General features: G+C 39.7%; 1 protein-coding gene across 1 annotated transcript in view; it reads right to left on the bottom strand.

Moving 5' to 3' along the window:
* The window catches only part of ITGA4 (integrin subunit alpha 4), a 78,053-nt gene that overhangs the window by 17,053 nt on the left and 41,292 nt on the right, over positions 1 to 19,708 (bottom strand). The window contains exons 15-17 of the mRNA XM_004701469.4: positions 17,929 to 18,083; positions 6,214 to 6,363; positions 4,209 to 4,285 (exon numbers count right to left, since the gene is read on the bottom strand). Of these exons, the coding sequence (XP_004701526.1) occupies positions 4,209 to 4,285; positions 6,214 to 6,363; positions 17,929 to 18,083 (382 nt within the window). The remainder of the gene's footprint in view (positions 1 to 4,208; positions 4,286 to 6,213; positions 6,364 to 17,928; positions 18,084 to 19,708) is intronic.

The following is a 19,708-nucleotide window of genomic DNA, read 5'->3' as shown; positions in this document are numbered from 1 at the left end:
CGCCTCATAAGAATGTGAAAGTTGGACATTGAACAAGACTGAAGAAGAATCGATGCCTTTGAACTGTGGTGCTGGAGAAGAATATTGAAAGTTTCATGGACTGCCAAAAGGACAAACGGCTCTGTCTTAGAAGACTGATCTGTCCGGTACAGCCCAAATGCTACTTTGAAACAAGAATGGCGAGACTTTGTCTTACATACTTTGGACAAGTTGTCAGTAGAGACCAGTCACTATAGAAGGACATCACATTGATAACACGGAGGGGCAGGGAGGAAGATCCTCAATGAGAGGCCCTCATGGATTCACGCAGTGGCTTCGACAACAGGCTCGGGCATAGGAACAATTGTGAGAATGGCTCAGGACTGCGCACTGTTCCATTGTGTTGTGCATAGGGCTGTTACCGGACAGTACTGATGCCCCATGGCACCTCAAAAGCAATAGGAACATTTGTTTTCATAAGACCCAGCATATTGCTTACTTCTCATATCAAAACCAAAGAGCTACCGAAGAACTCACTTCTATAGAGTTGATTTTGACTCACAACTATATAGGGCAAGGTAGAACTGAGGAATGGCTCTTGGCTTCAAACTGCTGACTGTGTGGTTAGCATCTCAATGTGTAACCATTACATCACCAAGGATCCTCTTCTCATCTCAAGATAAACCAAATCCAACCAACCAACCAAAGCAATTGCTGTCATGTTTATTCGAACTCAGGAGGCTCTCAAGGGCTTTAGCATAGAATGATGTTTCCCTGGGTTTTCAATGACTGCTGTTTTCGTAGTAGATTACCAGCCCTTTCTGAATCAGTCAAGTGCTTAAGCATTTACTCCATCCAGGAACTATCCCAAGATAACGACCTAACTTCTTTGCAAAACTAGTTACTCCACCAGTAAGTCTGACTCCTCACATGCCCTCTCCCTTATGATCACATTCCATTCTCCACAGATGTCTCTTCATCACTCACTGCTTCCATACACAGTTTTGCTATGGGAATACAAGGATGAAAAAGACAGGAACCTGGCTTGGAGCAAGATATTATGGAGACAGACACTCAGTAATTGTGGATCTCCCAAGTGCAAGAGACTATGGATCATAGGTGTTTATATAATTAGTGATAAGGCAGCTTTATCTTGGAGGAAGTGCAGATCTAAAGGAAGACTAAAACTGTTATGTGGATACGTGAGAGATTCAAAAAAGCACAATACCAAGTCTTCGGCCATCAATGGATGACAACAACAACAACAACAACAAGCCAACACCCATTGCTTTTGAGCAGATTCTGATTCATCGTGATCCCATATGAGTTGGATTAGAATTGGGATTCACTTCTAATTGGCATATCCTTCTGATTGGTTGGCCTTTTTTGCTGAGGCACCTGTGGACAGATTTGAACTGCCAACCTTCTGTTTGGTAGCTGAGTGCTTCACTGCTTGGGCCACAGTCTTGAGGAATTTGGTGAGAAACACCTATGAGCAGTTTCAGTTTTAAGGACATAAGAAATCATGGACACAACAATGTGGTAAGCGGACAGAATAATGCAAATGGTCAAGGACAGTGGCACAGATCCAGGTAGGATACCGAGTGTCTAATTTAGGGCAACAGTGGTGTGGACTAAGAAGTATGATGGATAAAAATCTATTTAGGTGGCACGTTTTAGGACTTAGAAATTATTGGAAGAAAGCAATCAGAAAGAGTTGAATTTAGGTTTCTGGTTCTGGTAACAAAACACTGGTATGCCATTTGTGGAGAGCAATTAGGCAAGTTGAATCTGCAGGGTTCTCACAAAGAGACAGCAATTGGATATGTTGATGTGGACCCCAGAGATACTGATTGGGGCCTCAGTAGAGACTAGTCTTTCTTTCCAGGGACATGCCCAAAGCACATGGCTCACCAGCCACACTTCTGGGAGCACTCCAGCTGTCCTTCTTTCAAGACATATTTGTTTCTTCTTTAGGCAGTCCACGGTACTTTCGATGTTCTTTGCCAACACCACAGTCCAAATGCATCTATTCTTTGCCGGTCTTCCTTATTCCATGTCCAACTTTCACTTCCATATGAGGAAATTCAAAACACAATGGCTTCAGTCAGGCACACCTTGCTTTTCAACCTTTGCAACCTCCTTGCTTTTCAACATTTGAAAGAGGTCTTGTCCAGTGGATTTACCCAATGCAATGTGTGGTTTGCTCTCTTGCCTGCTGCTTCCATGAACATTAATTTTGGATCCAAGCACAGTGAAATCTTTGACAATACCTACCTTTTCTGCACTTATCATGATGATACCTATTGGTCTAGTGGTGAGAATTTGGGATTTCTTTAGAGTAAGTTGTAATCCACATTGAAGGATGAAATCCTTGATCTTCATCAGCATGTGCTTCATGTCCTCCTCACTGCTAGCAAGCACCGTTGTGTCTTCCTACTCCCGAGAAGAGTTACATGCTTGGGCACCCACAGGGGCAGTTCTACACTGTCCCATAGGGCTGCTGACAGCTTCCACTTGGGTTTTGAGCCTTAGCAACACTAACGGAGCTCTGTGATATTTGCAGGGCAGAGGCCAGTAACCAAAGAGAGACATGGCTGTTGACATGATTGGTAAGAGGTACTGCTGTAGACCAAAGGACTGTATTTTTAATGTCTACTGCCCTGATTTGTAGTAACCTGGTAATATCCTTAATAAACCCACATAATTGTGAGTAGTTTCTATTCTTTCTGTGTGGCCAATGCAAGGAATTCTTCAGCCCAGCAGAGTGGGTGTCAAAAGCGTGTAGAGAAGAATGGAAGTTGGAAGGAGGCAATGCCTGACTTTCTTTGGGGAATCAGTCTTGGACTGATGTAGATTTGCAATTTCCTTCTTGCTGCTGAAGCTGGGAGGAGGTCAGGTGTGGACCCCACATCATTTCCTTGTCATCTGGCTACTATTGCGCTAACAGTTCTATATGTACATTTGCCACTGGGATCCTTCCCCCCCAGTCACATTTTCATTAACAATTCTCATGACCTATCTTCCATCGTTATGCTATTTGATCTCTATGCAAAGTTTAGCACCTACTAAGTCTCTCTTTTTATGTTCTCCACTGTAGGCTAAATTCTTATCTTAGTTTTCCAGTCTCCCACAGTGACTTATTTTTTGAAAGCATTAAATCCATTTGTCCCCACAAGATTTTATCCTTAGTTGATTTTGTCTGAAACTCACATTTCCAATACCCCTCCCTCTACAGGTATTGTCTCAAATTATTAATATGTGGAGACCAGTTCAAACTGCCTTTACCTCAGTTACTCATTGAGCTCTGAACTGTTTGTGGTACCTAGACATGACTTCTAATGTGTAGAGGACATCCAAATTTAATTGGGAACTAGATTTTCAAGCAAATAGCTATCTTCAAAAGTCCTACCAAATTCAACATTCTCCTAATTTAGCATACAAAATCTATTGATTAGTCTCTTAAATCCATTTTTCTATGAACATTTTGAGATCCCCCATGTTTTCTTTAGAGTCCTCATCCCCAAAGTGATTGTTCTGCCCTGTGATCGACAACTCCTTCCCCATGTTCACTTTGCATTTTCAATCAGCCTTCAACCTTCATTTTCATTCATCTGGCCTCTGATTATGCACAACAGTTTGATTACAGTGCATCTACACATAATACAAGAGTTACAATGGTTCATTTCTCAACATATAATAATAATAGCAACCAACACTTATCAAGAAGTTGGGCATTATTGTAAGCACATTGCATTTAATGTTTCCCTGTTTTCCTTCCTTATGAATTTCAAAGACAAAATTTTTTAGGGAGTTTGTTTTGTCAACCAGTCTGAATTATATAACCGTCTTTTTCTGGGTGATAAAATAATTAAGAATTGTGTAGTGAAAATTAGCTCATCTTACCACCAAAGCTCTATTAATAGACACATACACAATTAAACCCTGAAATATCTCCTGTGCTACTAATGAAAGATTAAAACACACGCCACATTGCCTTATGTTACCATATTTCCATTCGTTGGAAAAAGTACTAATTCTTTAATATGCATTATGAATGACGTGTAGATGATTTGTGCGCTTTCATTAGCACACACTTCCTTTCCAGATCTTTAAATGCTGTTAACCCTTATGGTGTTGTCCTTAGTCCTCCCCCATTAGAACACTGCCCCCATCTGCAAACACCCATCTGCCCCTGACCTTAAGGAGTAATAGAGATGTACACTTACTTTGAAAATCCAATCTTTGCAGACACTTGTAAATCAGCAGAACAATTTTCATGGGCACAAAACCTTGCAAAGTTGATCTGGAAAATAAAAGACAGCATTTTAAAAGTTTAGCTCACTGAGTATATGGTCTGTTTTTTAAAAATAAGTAATGCGTGAGGAAATGAGATGAATGTGTCACATCAATAACCTCCTTTTAAGGAGGTACAATTAAAAATTATTCAGTAAGTTCAAATAAAAAACGATCTCAAGACTCAAAGAACTATTTTCCTCCAATATAGACATTTTTAGAGACTAAATTTGTTAAATAAAATAAGAGAAATAAGGTTAAACGAAAGGCACTATAATTGGAGAATACCAGTTATCAGTCATTCCAGGAAAATGATTTTTTTCCTTTACAATAGTTGTGAGAAAAAAAAAATAAGCTTGGTCACACAAAGGTAAGTAGCCTGTGTAAATGTTTAAAATGAGTGCTGACAAGGTCACCTTTGTCTCCTCCCCTTTCTGTTGCTGCAGGTGGCTCTCACTTATCACACACAAGCATAACACTTAATTTTGGCAAGTGGCAAGACAGTGACTTTTACAGTCTTTGAACATAGAAATATAAAAATTTAATTTTAAGAAAATACTGAGCAAAATTAAATCCACTCTAAGGGTTCTAGAATTGATTAGCTCTAAGCATTTCAATAGAATCCAGTAATACCACGAAGTGTGTTGAAAAGGTTTAAGCTATAAGTCTGACAAGAGAAAAAGGGGAGAGACAAAGGTAAGGGAGACGACTGGAACAGGTGAATAAGGGAGAAAAACAGAACCCAGAGAAAGATCTAGAAAATCAAGGAAGGACAGTGAAAATTGGCTCCTGTATTGCCAACTGCACGTCAGACCTGGGATTGCAGAAGAAAAGCATATCTTTCTTTAAATGACGCGTTTTCATGGCCCTCCTGTCTGTAAAGCCAGTTATTCTAGGGCTCAAACTGTAGGCCACAGTGCTGTAACTACAAATGACTACGGTGTTCAGACTTGGGATGTTGAGATGTGCATGACGAGAGACATTTAAAAATGGTGGACATTGAAAATTAAAACTCAATAGAAAAGCCAAAAAATTCACCTAAAAACACTTTTTATAAGGACATAGGAAAAATTGCTCTTAAATTCCTACCTTCCTTTGGTCAAGTATTCTAAATGAGATAGGGGGGACTATAGGCTCAAAGTTCTTAAAGTGAGCTAGGTGCAATTTTGTCTGGACAGGATATGAACTAGACCCGCAAATGTCCCTTTCTTCTTTTACAGTATGCCATTAGCAAGCGTTTTCATGACTGCTCTTGACCATGGCCAAGCACATGCTGCTGCCTCTCTTTGTGTTGTTGCTGCGAATAAATATAACTGTCGGTGAGAGAAATATTTTGGAATAATTGAGAAAAAAGCAGTTCACCATTTTAGCAAACAGCACCAATTTAAAAATGCAGATGATGCTGAAAATCACATAATGAAATAATAAGAAAACAAAACCCAAACAAGTGAAACCCAACAAGAGAATATGACTAACAAAACGAGTGAACCTTGAGTGCTGTGAGAGAGAACGAGAGGAGACAGTCACGAGCAAGAGAAACAGTCTGCATTGGATGATACTGAACAACTAACTCCTCAGGGCAACCTACTTTCATTGTGAATTTCCCTAGTTATACATTTTCTTCACAGGCAAGGGATTGAAGAAGTAAAATGAACTGGGTATATGCATATATGTATGTATGTATGTATGTATATACATATGTGAAACTCCTATTATTAAATCCATATTTAAACACATTCACCGCACTATCCTAAAGGAAAAGCAAAAGGTAAAGAACAATTGACAAGACATATCAAAACTCTAGTTTTACAAGAAAATTATTAAACACTTAAAAGAATTCAGAGAAATTATTTGTTTCTCAGATGTATCCACTATTTCAAACAAAGCAGTCTTTAGTTACATGTAAAATAATGTTTGCATAAAAGAGGATCTCCCAACCGTTTTTGTAATAGTGTCTTTTTCTTTTTTCTGCTGAAGAATCGGCTGCAGGGGTGGGAACTCCTCCGTACTGCGCTTACTGATGACGTGGTGCCCAAGGTGGAAAGCCGCTTCTATTTGAATGGGAGTGATAATGTCCCGCACATCTTTCTAAGGAAATCAGAAAGCATATGAACGAAGATGAAAAACAAGCATGTGCACAGAAACATAAATATAAAACATATGTATAAGACAAATTAAATACAACACACAGGAGCCAAAGCAGACTCTTAAGTTTTTCATCTAAATTGTTACAACCTTGAATTTTTACATTTCCCCCATTACAAATGTATTCCTGTTTCTTTGGAAAGACATGCACACACAGAAGTATAAGAAATGAAAAATCAAAGCCATCCAAAAATAGTGAAAATAGTCTCCCCTCGGGCATAGCTCCTGCAATGATACTTTCTATACTTATGCTTTATCACCTGACCCCATAACTTAAGAATTTTCCAATAAACTCTCCGTAAATTATTTCAGAGTTAATCACCAACGAATTCTATTTAATGAAATAAAGGAAAACTTGCTGATGTCGCTGAGTGCCACTGAGTCAGTTTCAAGTCAAAGGGTCCCTCTGGGTCCTAGAAGGAAACACTACGCAGCCCCACAGCTTCTGCACTGTTGTTACGTTGAGCCCATCGCGGCAGGCAGGCAGGCGTCACTGTATCAATCCCTCAGTGGAGACTGTGGTTTTCTGCGGACCCTCCACTAGATCACGCCTGATATCTTGCTCCAAGGACGGACTCTCCTAATCACATGCCTAAAGCATGTGAGCCACGTCCAACTATGCTTGCCTCTAAGGCGCATTCGACCTGTATTCTTCCAAAGTAGATCTGTTTGCTCCTCTGAATGTCTGCCATACTTTCAATATTCTTCCCCAATACAGTACCGCGATTCAACTCTGTCGGCTTTTCTTCAGTTTTACTTATTCAGTGTCTAGGTCTCACAAGCACCTGAGGCGAATGAAAATGTGATGGGTTGGGTCAGGCACACCCGAGTCCTCCATGTGGCATCACGTTAGAAAAGTCTTTTGCAGCAGTTTGCCCAAATCAATAAGATATCTAATTTCTTGATTGCTACTTCCATGAGTATTGATTGTGGGGCCACGTAAAATGAGATCCTTGACAATGTCAATCTCCTCTCAATTTATCATTATGTTGTCCACTGGTCCAGGTGGGGGGATTTTTGTTTCTTGACAATGAGTTGCAATCCATCCTGAAGCTGCAGCTGTTAGTTTTCATGAGCAAGGGCTTCGAGTCCTCCTCTCTGTAAGTAAGCAAGGCGTCATCCGCACTTTGCAGGTTGTTCAGGAGGCTTTCTCTAGCCCTGATGCCTTGCTCTCATCCATACAGGCCGGCTTTTCAGACCATTCACTCAACACCTAGATGAAGTATTACGAAAGGATACAAACCTGACATAAGCCTTTTGGGGGCTATTTTTAATAAACCCCTTTCCATTATATTTTCTATCAAGTTAAGAATGTTATAAGGAAAGTTGTTTTGTTTATTTAATCTAACATCTTTGTTGCTTTGCTAAATTATTTTATTGTTTTAGTTTTCTAGTGTTATCTTGCTTTACATTTGACACAAAAAAGAGTTCTTGCATTTATTTATCAATTACACAGGAATTCTAATTCATTAGGAATTCATTCTATTCCGTATTCTTTTAAATTTAATTTATTACTGATTTCTGCAGAGCAATTCTCATTCCTAATTTATTTATAGGTGGTTCAGAAAGTTTTTTAAAAATCAGTTATTTTAGTGTATCCACATATTCTATTTTATTTATTTATTATCATTCTTTTTAATCATTTTATTGGGGCTCATACAATTCATCACAATACATAGATCAATTGTGTAAAGCACACTTATACATTTGTTGCCCTCATCATTCTCAAAATTCGCTTTCCTCTTGGGTTCCTGGAATTAGTTCATTTTCCTTTCTTCCCCTCCTCCTCCCTCCCCATTTCCTCACCCCTACTGAACATTAACTCATACATTTTAATCTTTATTTCTACAGGCAGGCATTATTACTTTTTTCTTGTCCATTTAAAAAATATTTTTCCATGGATTGAAAAAGATTTGTTTTATCTTTTTTTAATTATTCCCTAACAACTTCATTAAAAGACAACCTACCACATTTCTATTTATATTATTGTCATTAAACAATGACACGATGAAAAAAGGAAAGAATTTCAAAAGTATTTGGCACTCAATTAAGAACTAATTACTGGATAGTAAAGGTGTTTTAGAATCCCAAGTTTGTAGCAGAAATATAGAGGAGATAGGAAAGATATAATAACTCTTTAAAAAGTAATGTCAAAGCCTTCCCTAAGGTGGTCCAATGATATTTTACTAATAATGATATATTAACAAAAGTCACTGATTAATATAATGATATTTCATGAAGACATGTTGATAGCAAGTCTATAAACGGTTGTTGTTGTTGTTAGGTGGTATAGACGCCATTACGACCGATCTCCACCCTGTGCACAGCAGATGGTACCACTGCCTGGTCCGGCGCCAGCCTCACAGCTATTCCAATGCCCAAGTCCGCTGTCGCAGCCACCATGTCAATCCATCTCATTGAGGGACTTCTTATATTGAAACTAGCTTAGAAATGTATGACATTTTTATTTTTCACCTCAATGCAAACTAAATCATCACAGACTGTTCAGTTTGACTCCATTTTTCAAATGGTTATCTGACTTCACAGGTTATCTTAATTTTAAAAAAGAGATGCTTTCACCTACACTAGTTATGTTACCTTAAACCATGGGTGAGTGTTCAGGGTGGATCCAAGATAATGGAACCAACAGACTTTCCAGTTAATCTGCTAGTGGACCAAGTCTCTATGTATCTATACCCAGATCAAGACTGGGAAATGGCTTAACCATTACTGCCTAAAAGCAATAAGGAACAGATTACTTTCAAAACTCATCCATTAACAATTCCTATCCCTAGGTATTATCAAGCAGCTAACAATACCTTGATATAATAATGATATAAATCAATGCAGCAAATTAATAAAGAAGCCACCCCACATAAAAGACTACAACGATTCCCAAGATTTTTATGCGTGAGCAAAAGGATGTCGTTTTTCTCTTCTCTTCATTTACATTATCAGCAGATGTGTCCAGTGGTTAACAGCACGTGGTGTGGAGGTGGAATACTTGGATTCGATTCAGCTCTCAGGTTATTGCCTATGTAACCGGGAAATTTACTTGATCTGGCTATGCTCAGAGTTATCGCATTTGAAAATAGGAATAATGATTATGAGACTGATGACAACTTCACCTCATTGCTATGAGGTTTAAATGACATCATGTAGGGAAAAGACTTAGCATAACACCTGGGACATATGAAGGTCTCAATCGGCATTAAACAGAATTAATATATGCATGTTGGTTTTGAATATAGCGATATAACCAATAAAATGATTATTAAATGTTGGGTTCTCAACATCTAAAATTCCAGTGATAGAATATGCCTTAGATTATTGCTAACCAATGAGCTAACATAGAAAATGATTTATGTAACAAATATTAAACACCTTTTAAGTAAGCGAGCTCTGGAAGATTTAGAGCATGAATCAGAGTACTCAGGATCTTATAACTTTTCCATTCTTACTCATATACATTAAAATTTCTTAATAAATGATCACCTCCATATGAAACCTTGACCATATAGGAATGCTGAAATCAAGACCCAATTCCCAAGTTAGCAACTTGTGAAAGTGGAACAGCTTGAAGCGCTGCGTATTACACTAGCAAACTTGATCCAATCATTCCCCAGACGTAGAAGCTAGACAGCCCGAGTGTCCCTCCACATGTCCACTGGTTTACTGCTTCTCAACACGCATGCTTTCACCAAATCACATACTACCTAATTCATTCTAATTTTCCACAAGGTCTTCTCTACATCTGGTGTATATTACTTTCATTATCCTAATTAGCTATTAATTATGCTTTTCTTGCAATATATAAAATGTACATGCACTCGAACAAAAACTGCAAGTGACAGATATTCACACTTACTTAACTTTAACAGCTTCACCTAAGGACAAAAGCTATAATATTAAAAAAAAAAAGTCCTAAAGTGACTAATTAAATATTTGTCGTTTTGCTTAAAATTTAATTTGACTAGGCATGTGCTATTTACATTAAAATAATGAAGATTCTATGCCACATTTCTATGGACAATTATATAAAATATGACAGCCACAGCCCGTAAACTAGAAAATGCCTGGAATTGCTCAAAGTATGTCTTCTTGCTTGACTTTCAGGGAATTTTGTATTTATGGCTAGCTATTTATAACCAAGGGAGAAAGACAGGACTTTTTACTCCTGTAAACAGCTGCAGTCTCAGAAACTCAAAGGGGCAGTTCTACCCTGCTCTATAGGGTCGCTACGTATTGGGATTGGCCACATAGCAGTGAATTTGGTTTTGTTGGCTTGGACTTATAACCAAAGAAATTCTAGCAGCCCAATAGTTAAGTGCTCAGAGATTCTAACCAAAAGTCAGTGGTTTGCACCCACCAACTACTCCATGGTAGAAATATGTGCCAGTCTGTTTTTGTAAAGATCACAGCCCTGGAAACCTTATGGCATAGTTCTACTATGTTCTATAGGGTTGCTATGAATTACAATTAACTGCAAGGAGTTTTGGTTTTATTTTTAACATATTTTAGAGCTTAGTTATGGGCTATGGGCTTCCTATTTATTTGTATATAGTTGAAGTATTTATGAATGGGCCCAAAGAATATTTATTAAAAATGAGTTTGAAGTTAAGCATGTTAAAGATATCTACACATGGACTTACTGTGTACAAGTCAGACTCTGGGGATTCAAAATCGATAAATAGCACCTTTGTCTCTGTCTACCACTCGTAAATCCACACACAGAGACAAATGTTCTCATATATATATCCTAGTACAGAGAAAGAGGGATCACCTAATTTAGGATCAGAGAGATTCTTACATAAAAAACTTTTAAAAAGGAAATGACATGATCAGAATTTTTAAAAAACCTCAGGGCCATCAAGTAAATTCGGACCCATAGAGACCCTACAGAACAGTTTCCAAGTCTGTAACTTTTTGTGGGAGTAGAAAGCCTCGTCTTTCTCCTGTGTGGCTGGTGGTTTTGAACTGCTGACCTTGAAGTTAGCAGCCTAATGCATAATCACTACTCCTCCAGGGCTCTCCTCTGGAACAATGAAGATCAAGGGATACATGGAAAGGGTAAGAGTAGGGGTAAAGATGGAAAATTGAACCAGTGCCCCATGTTTATAGTTCCTTGATTATTTCACATAAATTAAATTCTTGATAGCTACTTATTGCTCCAAAACCCACTGAACTCCTTCATAGTGAAAATGGGGTTAGAAAAACAAACCAACCAACCCAGATCTCATTAGAAACTTAGTGAAATTTTCTCCTAAGCTTGGTTCACTTAGTGAACAGCCTAATATTTGAAACTGCCACTTCCTGAAAGAATGCCTCTAAGACACATGTCTACTCCATTATTCACATGGAATACCCTCAGATTTTTCTTTATAGAGTTCTTGAGAAAGCTGGTGTTCTTACAAGGAAGATAAAGAACCATTATAACCTCTAAACAAGCAAACAAACAAACAAATAAATAACATGCCTTAGGCTGCCCATGTGACTGTTTCAGGAGTTATAAATATATTGTATTCTTTCTTATAGATCAAATTTATCACATTATAGCCCAAACTCCATATTATATTTCTACAAAAACTATTCCCAAGGGATGTACTTATTAAATTCCTAAATGTCTCCTGTGTACCTATAAAATCCGATGTATGCCGCTAGAGACTGTGTGATTAAAAAGGACCCTCTACTTCCTACCGAGACCTGGGTTTCTTCTGTACTCAAGTCCCACACTGGGAAGGAATCTGGCGGACTTTAGAGGCATAAGTAGATATAAATATTTGCATTTGCATGAAATAATCAAGGCACGATAAACAACAAAAACAAAAGTCACTATTTTCCTCACGTCAGGTCCCTAACGCGTTTTACATATTATAATATTGATGAGATCTTTCTCTCTCCTTATAATAGCAAATTCCAACCATTTGCTGAGCCCTGTGGGGCCTTCCATCAAACCCTTCCTTTGCCCCACACTCCGGATGTTTCTCTCCCTTCCTTACTCTGATTAAAGTTCATGGCCCACAATGGAGCAGTGCCTCTGATACCTATTCAATTCTCTGCCACTCTCTTTCTTGGCAAGACCACAGCCCTGGTTCATTATCACTCTATCTACGGCCACCTGTAAGGTTCAATGTGACTGGGGGACCGGGAGTTCATCATGGTGACTAATCTCACTTAGAGGCCTTGAGTGGACACGAGCGCATCCTGCCACCTTGTCACCACACTATACTTCTTAATTCCTTCACTCTCCTAAAGACACATCTTTTTCTCGAACCTGAACACTGCTTCTGCTATCCTCACTCAGGCTGATGACTCGGCTTCCGACCTTGCCAAGAATACTAAAATGATCATAAGAGAACTTACACAGACCCCACTACCACATCTGCCTAGCATCTGTCTGCACATACACAGATGAACTATTAATGTTTCCACTGTGAACCAAGCCCTTCCTTTGCCTTCCAAAGAGCCCACTCTGCTTGCTTTCTTAAGAATATTACTTTGTTTGCTTGTTTATTTAATGCCTGTCTTGGGCATTTAGCCTCCTAAACTGAGAAAATAAAGTGCTATTTGTTAATGGCAAAAGAAAGGGAATGGGGGATATTACTTTAAAGATAGTCTCCCCTCACCTATATCATATTATTTTTCCACTCATCAGCATAAAAGCCTGCTGATATTTATTCTTCCTTAAAAGGAAAAACAAAACAAATAAAACCTCTTCCCTCTACTTCTCTGGTCCACAGCTAACAATCCCCCAGACTGCACTCCTATCACGTCACTGAATTCCAGCAGAGGACAGCTACAGGAGGACTTATATTCTCTGTCTGCAGTCCCCCTCCTTCCCCCCAGCATCCCCTGCGCCCCCAGAGAGCCCCTCTGACATGGCTGGTGGAAATCACCAGTAGCTTTCACTTCGTGGAGCCCCCTGGCAGCCCAGTCTCCCACTGAGCTCACCAGCAGCAGCACCAGCACATCCCATCACCTGCTCCCCGCTCCGTCTTCCTTGCCTCCATTCCAAGAGGCCAAGCCTCCCGCACTGAGGTGCCTCTCGTTGCCTTTCCCTGGTGTCCTCTGCTGGGCACACCGGAGGACCCTGCTCCTCCTGCGATGATCGATGATCTGATCGCATATGCTTTCACAGGGCTTTAAAAGAGTCTTCATGGTCTACTTCCAAGTATGTAACATTTGAACACCAAATTAGTATATGCAAGTAGTATACACAAGTAACTAATATTTTCCCTTGAAGGAAAAGCAGGTCTTTCCATTTTAACAGATCCACAATTGAGCTCCTTGGCCTCCGGTCCCCAGACAGCACTTCCTGCAGTGGTTCGTATCTCAAGGAATGAAGACTACCTTCTTCTTTCTGCTTGGACTAGAGACTGTGGTGTCAGGTTGGAGCCTCTCTTTCTTAAACGCTGGCATCCAATCTCTCGGCGAAAGCTGTAGAATATGCCTTCAACCACATGGACAGCCCCGGCCTGGGCGGAGACACCACCATCATCTCTCACCTGAGTCAGTGAAGGTGCATCTTCTCCAGGTGTCAAGCACTGGTCCATTCTAGTCCATGCTCAACACAGAATGATCCTTTTAATTCCGGAATCACGTGAGGTCACTCCTCTACTCTAAAGTATGTAATAGCTCCTCGTTGCACTCAGGGAAAAATCATCCTAAGTGATTTTTTTTTTTTTGCTACCTTTTCCCTCTTACTCATTTTCTGACCAGGCTTTTCCACTAACGTTTTACTCTATTAATATTCTCCTGGCTCATTGGTTCCCAAAGAATGGTCCCCAGGCTAGCAGCATCAGTTCTACCTAGAAACTTCACAGAAATGAAAATGTTCGTGCCTCGTACCACACATCCTAAATTTAGAACTTTGAAGGAGGCCAAACAACATGTTTGTTAACAAGCCTTCCAAGCGATTATGATGCACACAGAAACAGAACCGATTCTCTCGACCGCTAGCTGCCTGTGTCACTTCCTCTCCTTCTCAGGACTGCTGACAGATTACCTTCGGAGTGACAGCTACTCTGAGCATCTGTTCAAAATTACACTTTGCAAGTGTCCACCAGTACTCCACCATCCCCTTACTCTGCCCTCCCTTTCCCAACATGTCTATCTTCTTCCAATCCAGTACAAAATTAGTATTTTATCATCTTTATTATAGGAATACAGGCTTTCCCAGGGTGGAAGCATTTCTTTCTTTCTGCCTCAATGATTGATGTATTTACTCTTGAAGATAAAACAAACCCAAACAAAAATGTCTCAAACAAAATCTGGCACAATATACTGGTGCCAGTTAACATGTCAAACAATTGTACCACCCAACGGTGCTCATCACAATATAGGCACTCCGTGAATAACCCTGAATTAATTGAGTGAATGGAAAAATGGAACTTAATTGATGTGGTCAATGAAAGTAACTACAGAAGCACAACATACCTAAGTAGCATGCAGAGAAATCTCTGCGAGCTGGGGTCGGGGATAGACGTCCATTTTTAACAAGTGTCACCTCGTTTCACTGGAAGTGACTCGGGGGAGAATGCATAGGAAGGGAGATTAAGGCTCCTGACGCTGGATGTGCTTTAAGGAACACAGGAACAATCTAGCATCCTGCATACTGTCCTCCTTCTCTTCCACCATCGCGAATCAGATAGAATTCAGGTTAGCGCTCAGATTTTAGGAAATCTTTCAGATTGTGGAGGCCTAAGAGTGTAAATGTTTCTGTGAGACTCGTACCTGACCCTGACCCTGGTGGCTGTGGCAGCGCACTCATTCCATTCCCACGCATTTCTAGGAAGCAGTTAAGGTTCCCTGAGTTCCTGGACATAACTCTCGGATGTGGCATCCATTTCCATGGTTCTTACATCCACTCGGGGATATTTGCAAGTGAGAAGCTCAGACGAGCCTTTTGTCTTTCAGTATATGCATTTGGAATGTGTCTTAAACAAAGCCCAAGTACCTTAGGAAAGCAGAAAAGGAACTGGGAAAACATTACCACTCCTTTTCTCTTTTTTTCAAAACCATACTGTGTACTAACCCCAGCACTGAATTCTTTTGCTTCAACTCCACAATACGCTTCCTAGTTAAATGATCTAAAGTGGACGGCTAGCCTGCAGCTGTCAACACAAAGGTAACATTACAAGGAGATGTGTAAACACACAGACATCTTTGCTAGATTGTCATTTCCATTACATATCCACTCTGAAGTTCCTAAGAACAATGCCAGGAGACATAAGACCAAATAAGCCAGGCTGATTTGCTGCCACTTTCACAAATTCAATACCACGTGCTTCTTTGTGAACATCGAATGTTTTATTGTCGTTACTTTGGTCTTGTCTGATGAAGTCCACCCTTCCCTTATGAAAAAGATCTTGCACTGCTTCATATGATATAATTTGACCAATGTGAGAAGTGTGACAATCAGTTTGGGAAGGAGTTGTTTAATAACAGAAACATGAAATCAACTCAGCCTTGGCAGGACATCCCCTAAGCTACATGTGTGCTGTCCTTCTAGTTGCACACACGATCCCCACCACACTGCAAGTGTGCACGTTCCCACCGACACCACGGACAAGGCTGGCAGAGAGACAATGCATAATCCACAACGGTCCCGTTGGATTCTGCTGTTCAGACTCACATAGATAACAAAAATAAACCAAAAGTATTCTCTCCTCCCTGCCCAATCCCATCCCTTGAAAAACTATCATGGAATAGATCTGGGGCAAGATCAGAATGACTCAACATGTACATTTATAGGCAAGTAGGATATAGACAGAAAGCAGCATACTACATGGCTTATAATCAGGAAAAGTGTATATCGGGGTTAAATGTTCCACCATACTTATTCAACTGGCATGTGGAAGAGTCTGAAAAGGCAGATGATACGAAAAGGACCTGACAACGGAAACGGAGAAGATTCAGGAAAACATGTGAGATTCCTTTGCTTGATGAAAGTGAAGAGGACTTGAAGCATGTGGTAGTTACATAATCTGGTTTCAATTTGAGACTTGAGAGGGTTAAGAGTGAAGGGGTGGAGTCTAGTCTGTCAGTCGGGTTATAGCCAATGAGGTCTCTGTGTGGGCATGACCTTCTCCTGAGAATTCTGGGAACTCCTGGACTTTCCTCCTTGGAGGCAGAAGGCACTTCTCTCTCTCGGTTCACTTCCTGAGAGACACTCTATTGACAAGACACATGGCACTATGCCTTGGGAGTTAGAGGAGCCACATGGATCTACCCTAATGCAACCAGACCTCTGGAGCCAGAGAAGCCACGTAGAGATCCCTGCCAGGGCTGAGATGCATACAACGCCACTGGATCTACAAGACCTCCAGTCCACTGGTCTGTTATCCTCCTGCATTTGGCATCATTGCATGTATTTTGTGAGTCTGAAGAGGACTTTATAGATTGGTACCAGACATATGGGCTAATATTGAACTTACGGACTTGATCTGGACTGGGTTGGCACTTGAATATAAACCTCTTTCCTATACAAATATGAGTGTCTATGAATTTGTTTCACTAGTCTACCCAGACTGACACAAAGCACTTATTGGTGGAAATCAAAGACTACAGCCTTCGGTATGGGGTTACACCTCAGCAGAAAGAAAACCAAAATCCTCATAACGAGGACAGTAAGCAGTATCATGTTAAACAGAGAACCAACTGATGTTGTCAAGGGCTTCACTTTAGTCTATAAAAGATCCTTCTGGAAGCATCACTGAATCAAACAACATGCCTCATTGGGCAAATCTGCGGCAAAAGACCACTTTTGAGTGTTAAAAGGCAAAAATATTATCTTGAGGATAAAGCTATGACTGAACCAAGTCTTTTCAATCACCTCCTATGTATGGGGATGCTGGACAAGGAATAAAGAAGACAAATAATAGATGCATTTGAATTATGGTGTTGGCAAGGAATATTAAATATATTATGGACTGCCAGAAGAACAAACAAATAAGACTTAGAAAAAGTACAGCCAGAATGCTCCTTAGAAGCGAGGATTGTAAGACTCTATCTTATGCAATTTGCTTGTGTTCTCAGTAAGAATCTCAAGTATAGGGTCATTGAAAAAGAGGAAGACACTCAGGGAGATGGATTTACTCAGTAGCTATGGCAATGGGCATGTAACACAGCAGTGACTGGGAGACTGGGGCAGGACCAGGCAATATTTCGTTTTGTGGTATCCAGCATCACCGTGAGTTGGAAACAGCTCCATGGTACAAATAAAAACAAAAATAGAAATTGTAGGATTTAAAAGAGCAAATCTTTAAAAAGAGGGAAACTGTAAAGTTTTATAAATGCAAAATAAAGAGATGAAAAAACTGAACTTGGAATTGTCCAGATCAGGGCCAGCCAACATGCTGACTGTAGAACAAAACAGGTCCTTTAGTAAAGGAAGGGGTGACGCTGGTCTCATTTCAATCTGTATAAACAGTGCAATCAAACAAAGTTCATTCTATTTAGGAAACATGTGAAGCTTACATATTCATCAATAAGAAATAGTTACCTTACCCGCATGAATGCTTGATGTGTTCTACAGCTAACTCCCGTGCTTGACACTCGTATGCTTCCTGTGACCCCATCAGAGGTTCCATTAGAAGAAAAGTAAAATCTCAGTGGAGACTCCGCCTTTCTGTTCACATCCAGACTCATGTTATAAAACAAGACTACAAAAATGTAAAGATAAATTCGATGAGTATAAAAATCTAGAAGCATTTATTTATTATTTTAAAATAGCAGTTATATAGATTACTGTCAATATCTACAAAGGTCTTCATTATGTAGCTTTTTATAAAATCAAATAAAACTTTGGCAAGTCAACAACAAACATACAAATAACACAATCATAAATTAAACAAGAGATTTGAATAAACATTTCACCAAAGAGGTCATTAAATGGCCAGTGAACACATAAAAAGATTCTCAAGGTTAATATCCGGTAGAGAGAAGTGATGCTAATCAAAATGTGAGCTAGCATCATACGAGGGGGTACCCCCCTGAAAAAACTTAATTTTTTCAAAGCTATGTATGTATTATTATTATTATTTTTACAAAACTAATGTATCACCTTCAAAGTACTTTCCATGATACTTGATACATTTGTCAATTCTGTGATTCCATTCTTGGAAACATTTTTCAAACTCATCTGTTTAGAAGGCTGACAGCACTTCCCTCCTTTTTTCTTCACCTCTTCTACATCAAATTGCTCTTTTTCATGTCCCTCTTCATTAGAGGAAACAAAAAGAAGCCACATTGAGCAAGGTCAGGTGAGTAAGGAGCATGGGATAAGAGAGGCATGCTGTTTTTTGCCAAAACTGACACACTGAGATGGCTGCATGAACTGGTGCATTGTCGTGGTGGCAAAACCAGTCCCCCATATGCCACAAATCAGGCCCTTTTTTCCCACACACTGTTATGCAATCTTTTCAGAATGTCTAAATTGAAAGCCTAATTAACAGTCTGACCTGGTGGAAGGAACTCTAAATGCACTATCCCCTTCACATTTAAAAAAAAAAAAAAAAAAAGAGCATCATCTTGATCTTTGATTTTATTTTACAAGCCTCTTTTGGGTGAGGTGACGATGACGTCTTCTACTGGCTGGATTGATGTTGACTTTCGGGGTGGTAAGAATAGCACCATGTCTGTCACCAGTAATGATCTTGGGGAAAAAGTCTGGGATGCTTTGGAGCTGATCTAGCAAACAGGCGTTTTTCCACTTGATGCTCCTTTTCTTAGTCGGTCAGAATCCAGGGCACAAATTTTGTTGCTACCCTTCTTATTCCCAAATCTTCTGTTAAAATTCACTGAGCCAAGCTCCAAGATAGTCCAGATAACTTCCCCATCTCTTCTGTGCTCCTTTACTGGTGTTCGAGCACAAGTGCATTAATTTTGTTGACATTTTCATCCATTTAGAATGTTAATGGGCATCTAGAACAAGGTTTGTCATCAATCAACATTAAACTTCTTTGGAAATAAGAAAAGCACTCACACACTTGAGTTTTTTCCATAGTGCTGTCCTTGTAAGTTGTGTTCAATATCACAACAGTTTCTGCAGCATTTTTCTTGAGCAGGAAACAAAATCTCACAACAGCACACTATTCTCTTAAATTGGACATCACAAAAACGAGGTTTGAGCAAAACTGCTTTTATAGAAAAATTCATTGTGACCAGAGAGAAGTTTCCCAGGCGATGCCACTGGGTGTACTACCTCAGAGCGAGTTGCTTGATGCTTGTCTAGCAGGAAAAATGCATACCACAAAAGCTCCACCCAGCAGACCTTTTTCTGCTTTTT

Source organism: Echinops telfairi, unplaced genomic scaffold (genome assembly GCF_000313985.2).
Source record: "Echinops telfairi isolate 266 unplaced genomic scaffold, ASM31398v2 ScPeMD7_3;HRSCAF=10, whole genome shotgun sequence".
Taxonomy (NCBI): domain Eukaryota; kingdom Metazoa; phylum Chordata; class Mammalia; order Afrosoricida; family Tenrecidae; genus Echinops; species Echinops telfairi.
The sequence above is the reverse complement of the archived record's forward strand: the minus strand, read 5'-3'. Positions and strand labels throughout refer to the sequence as shown.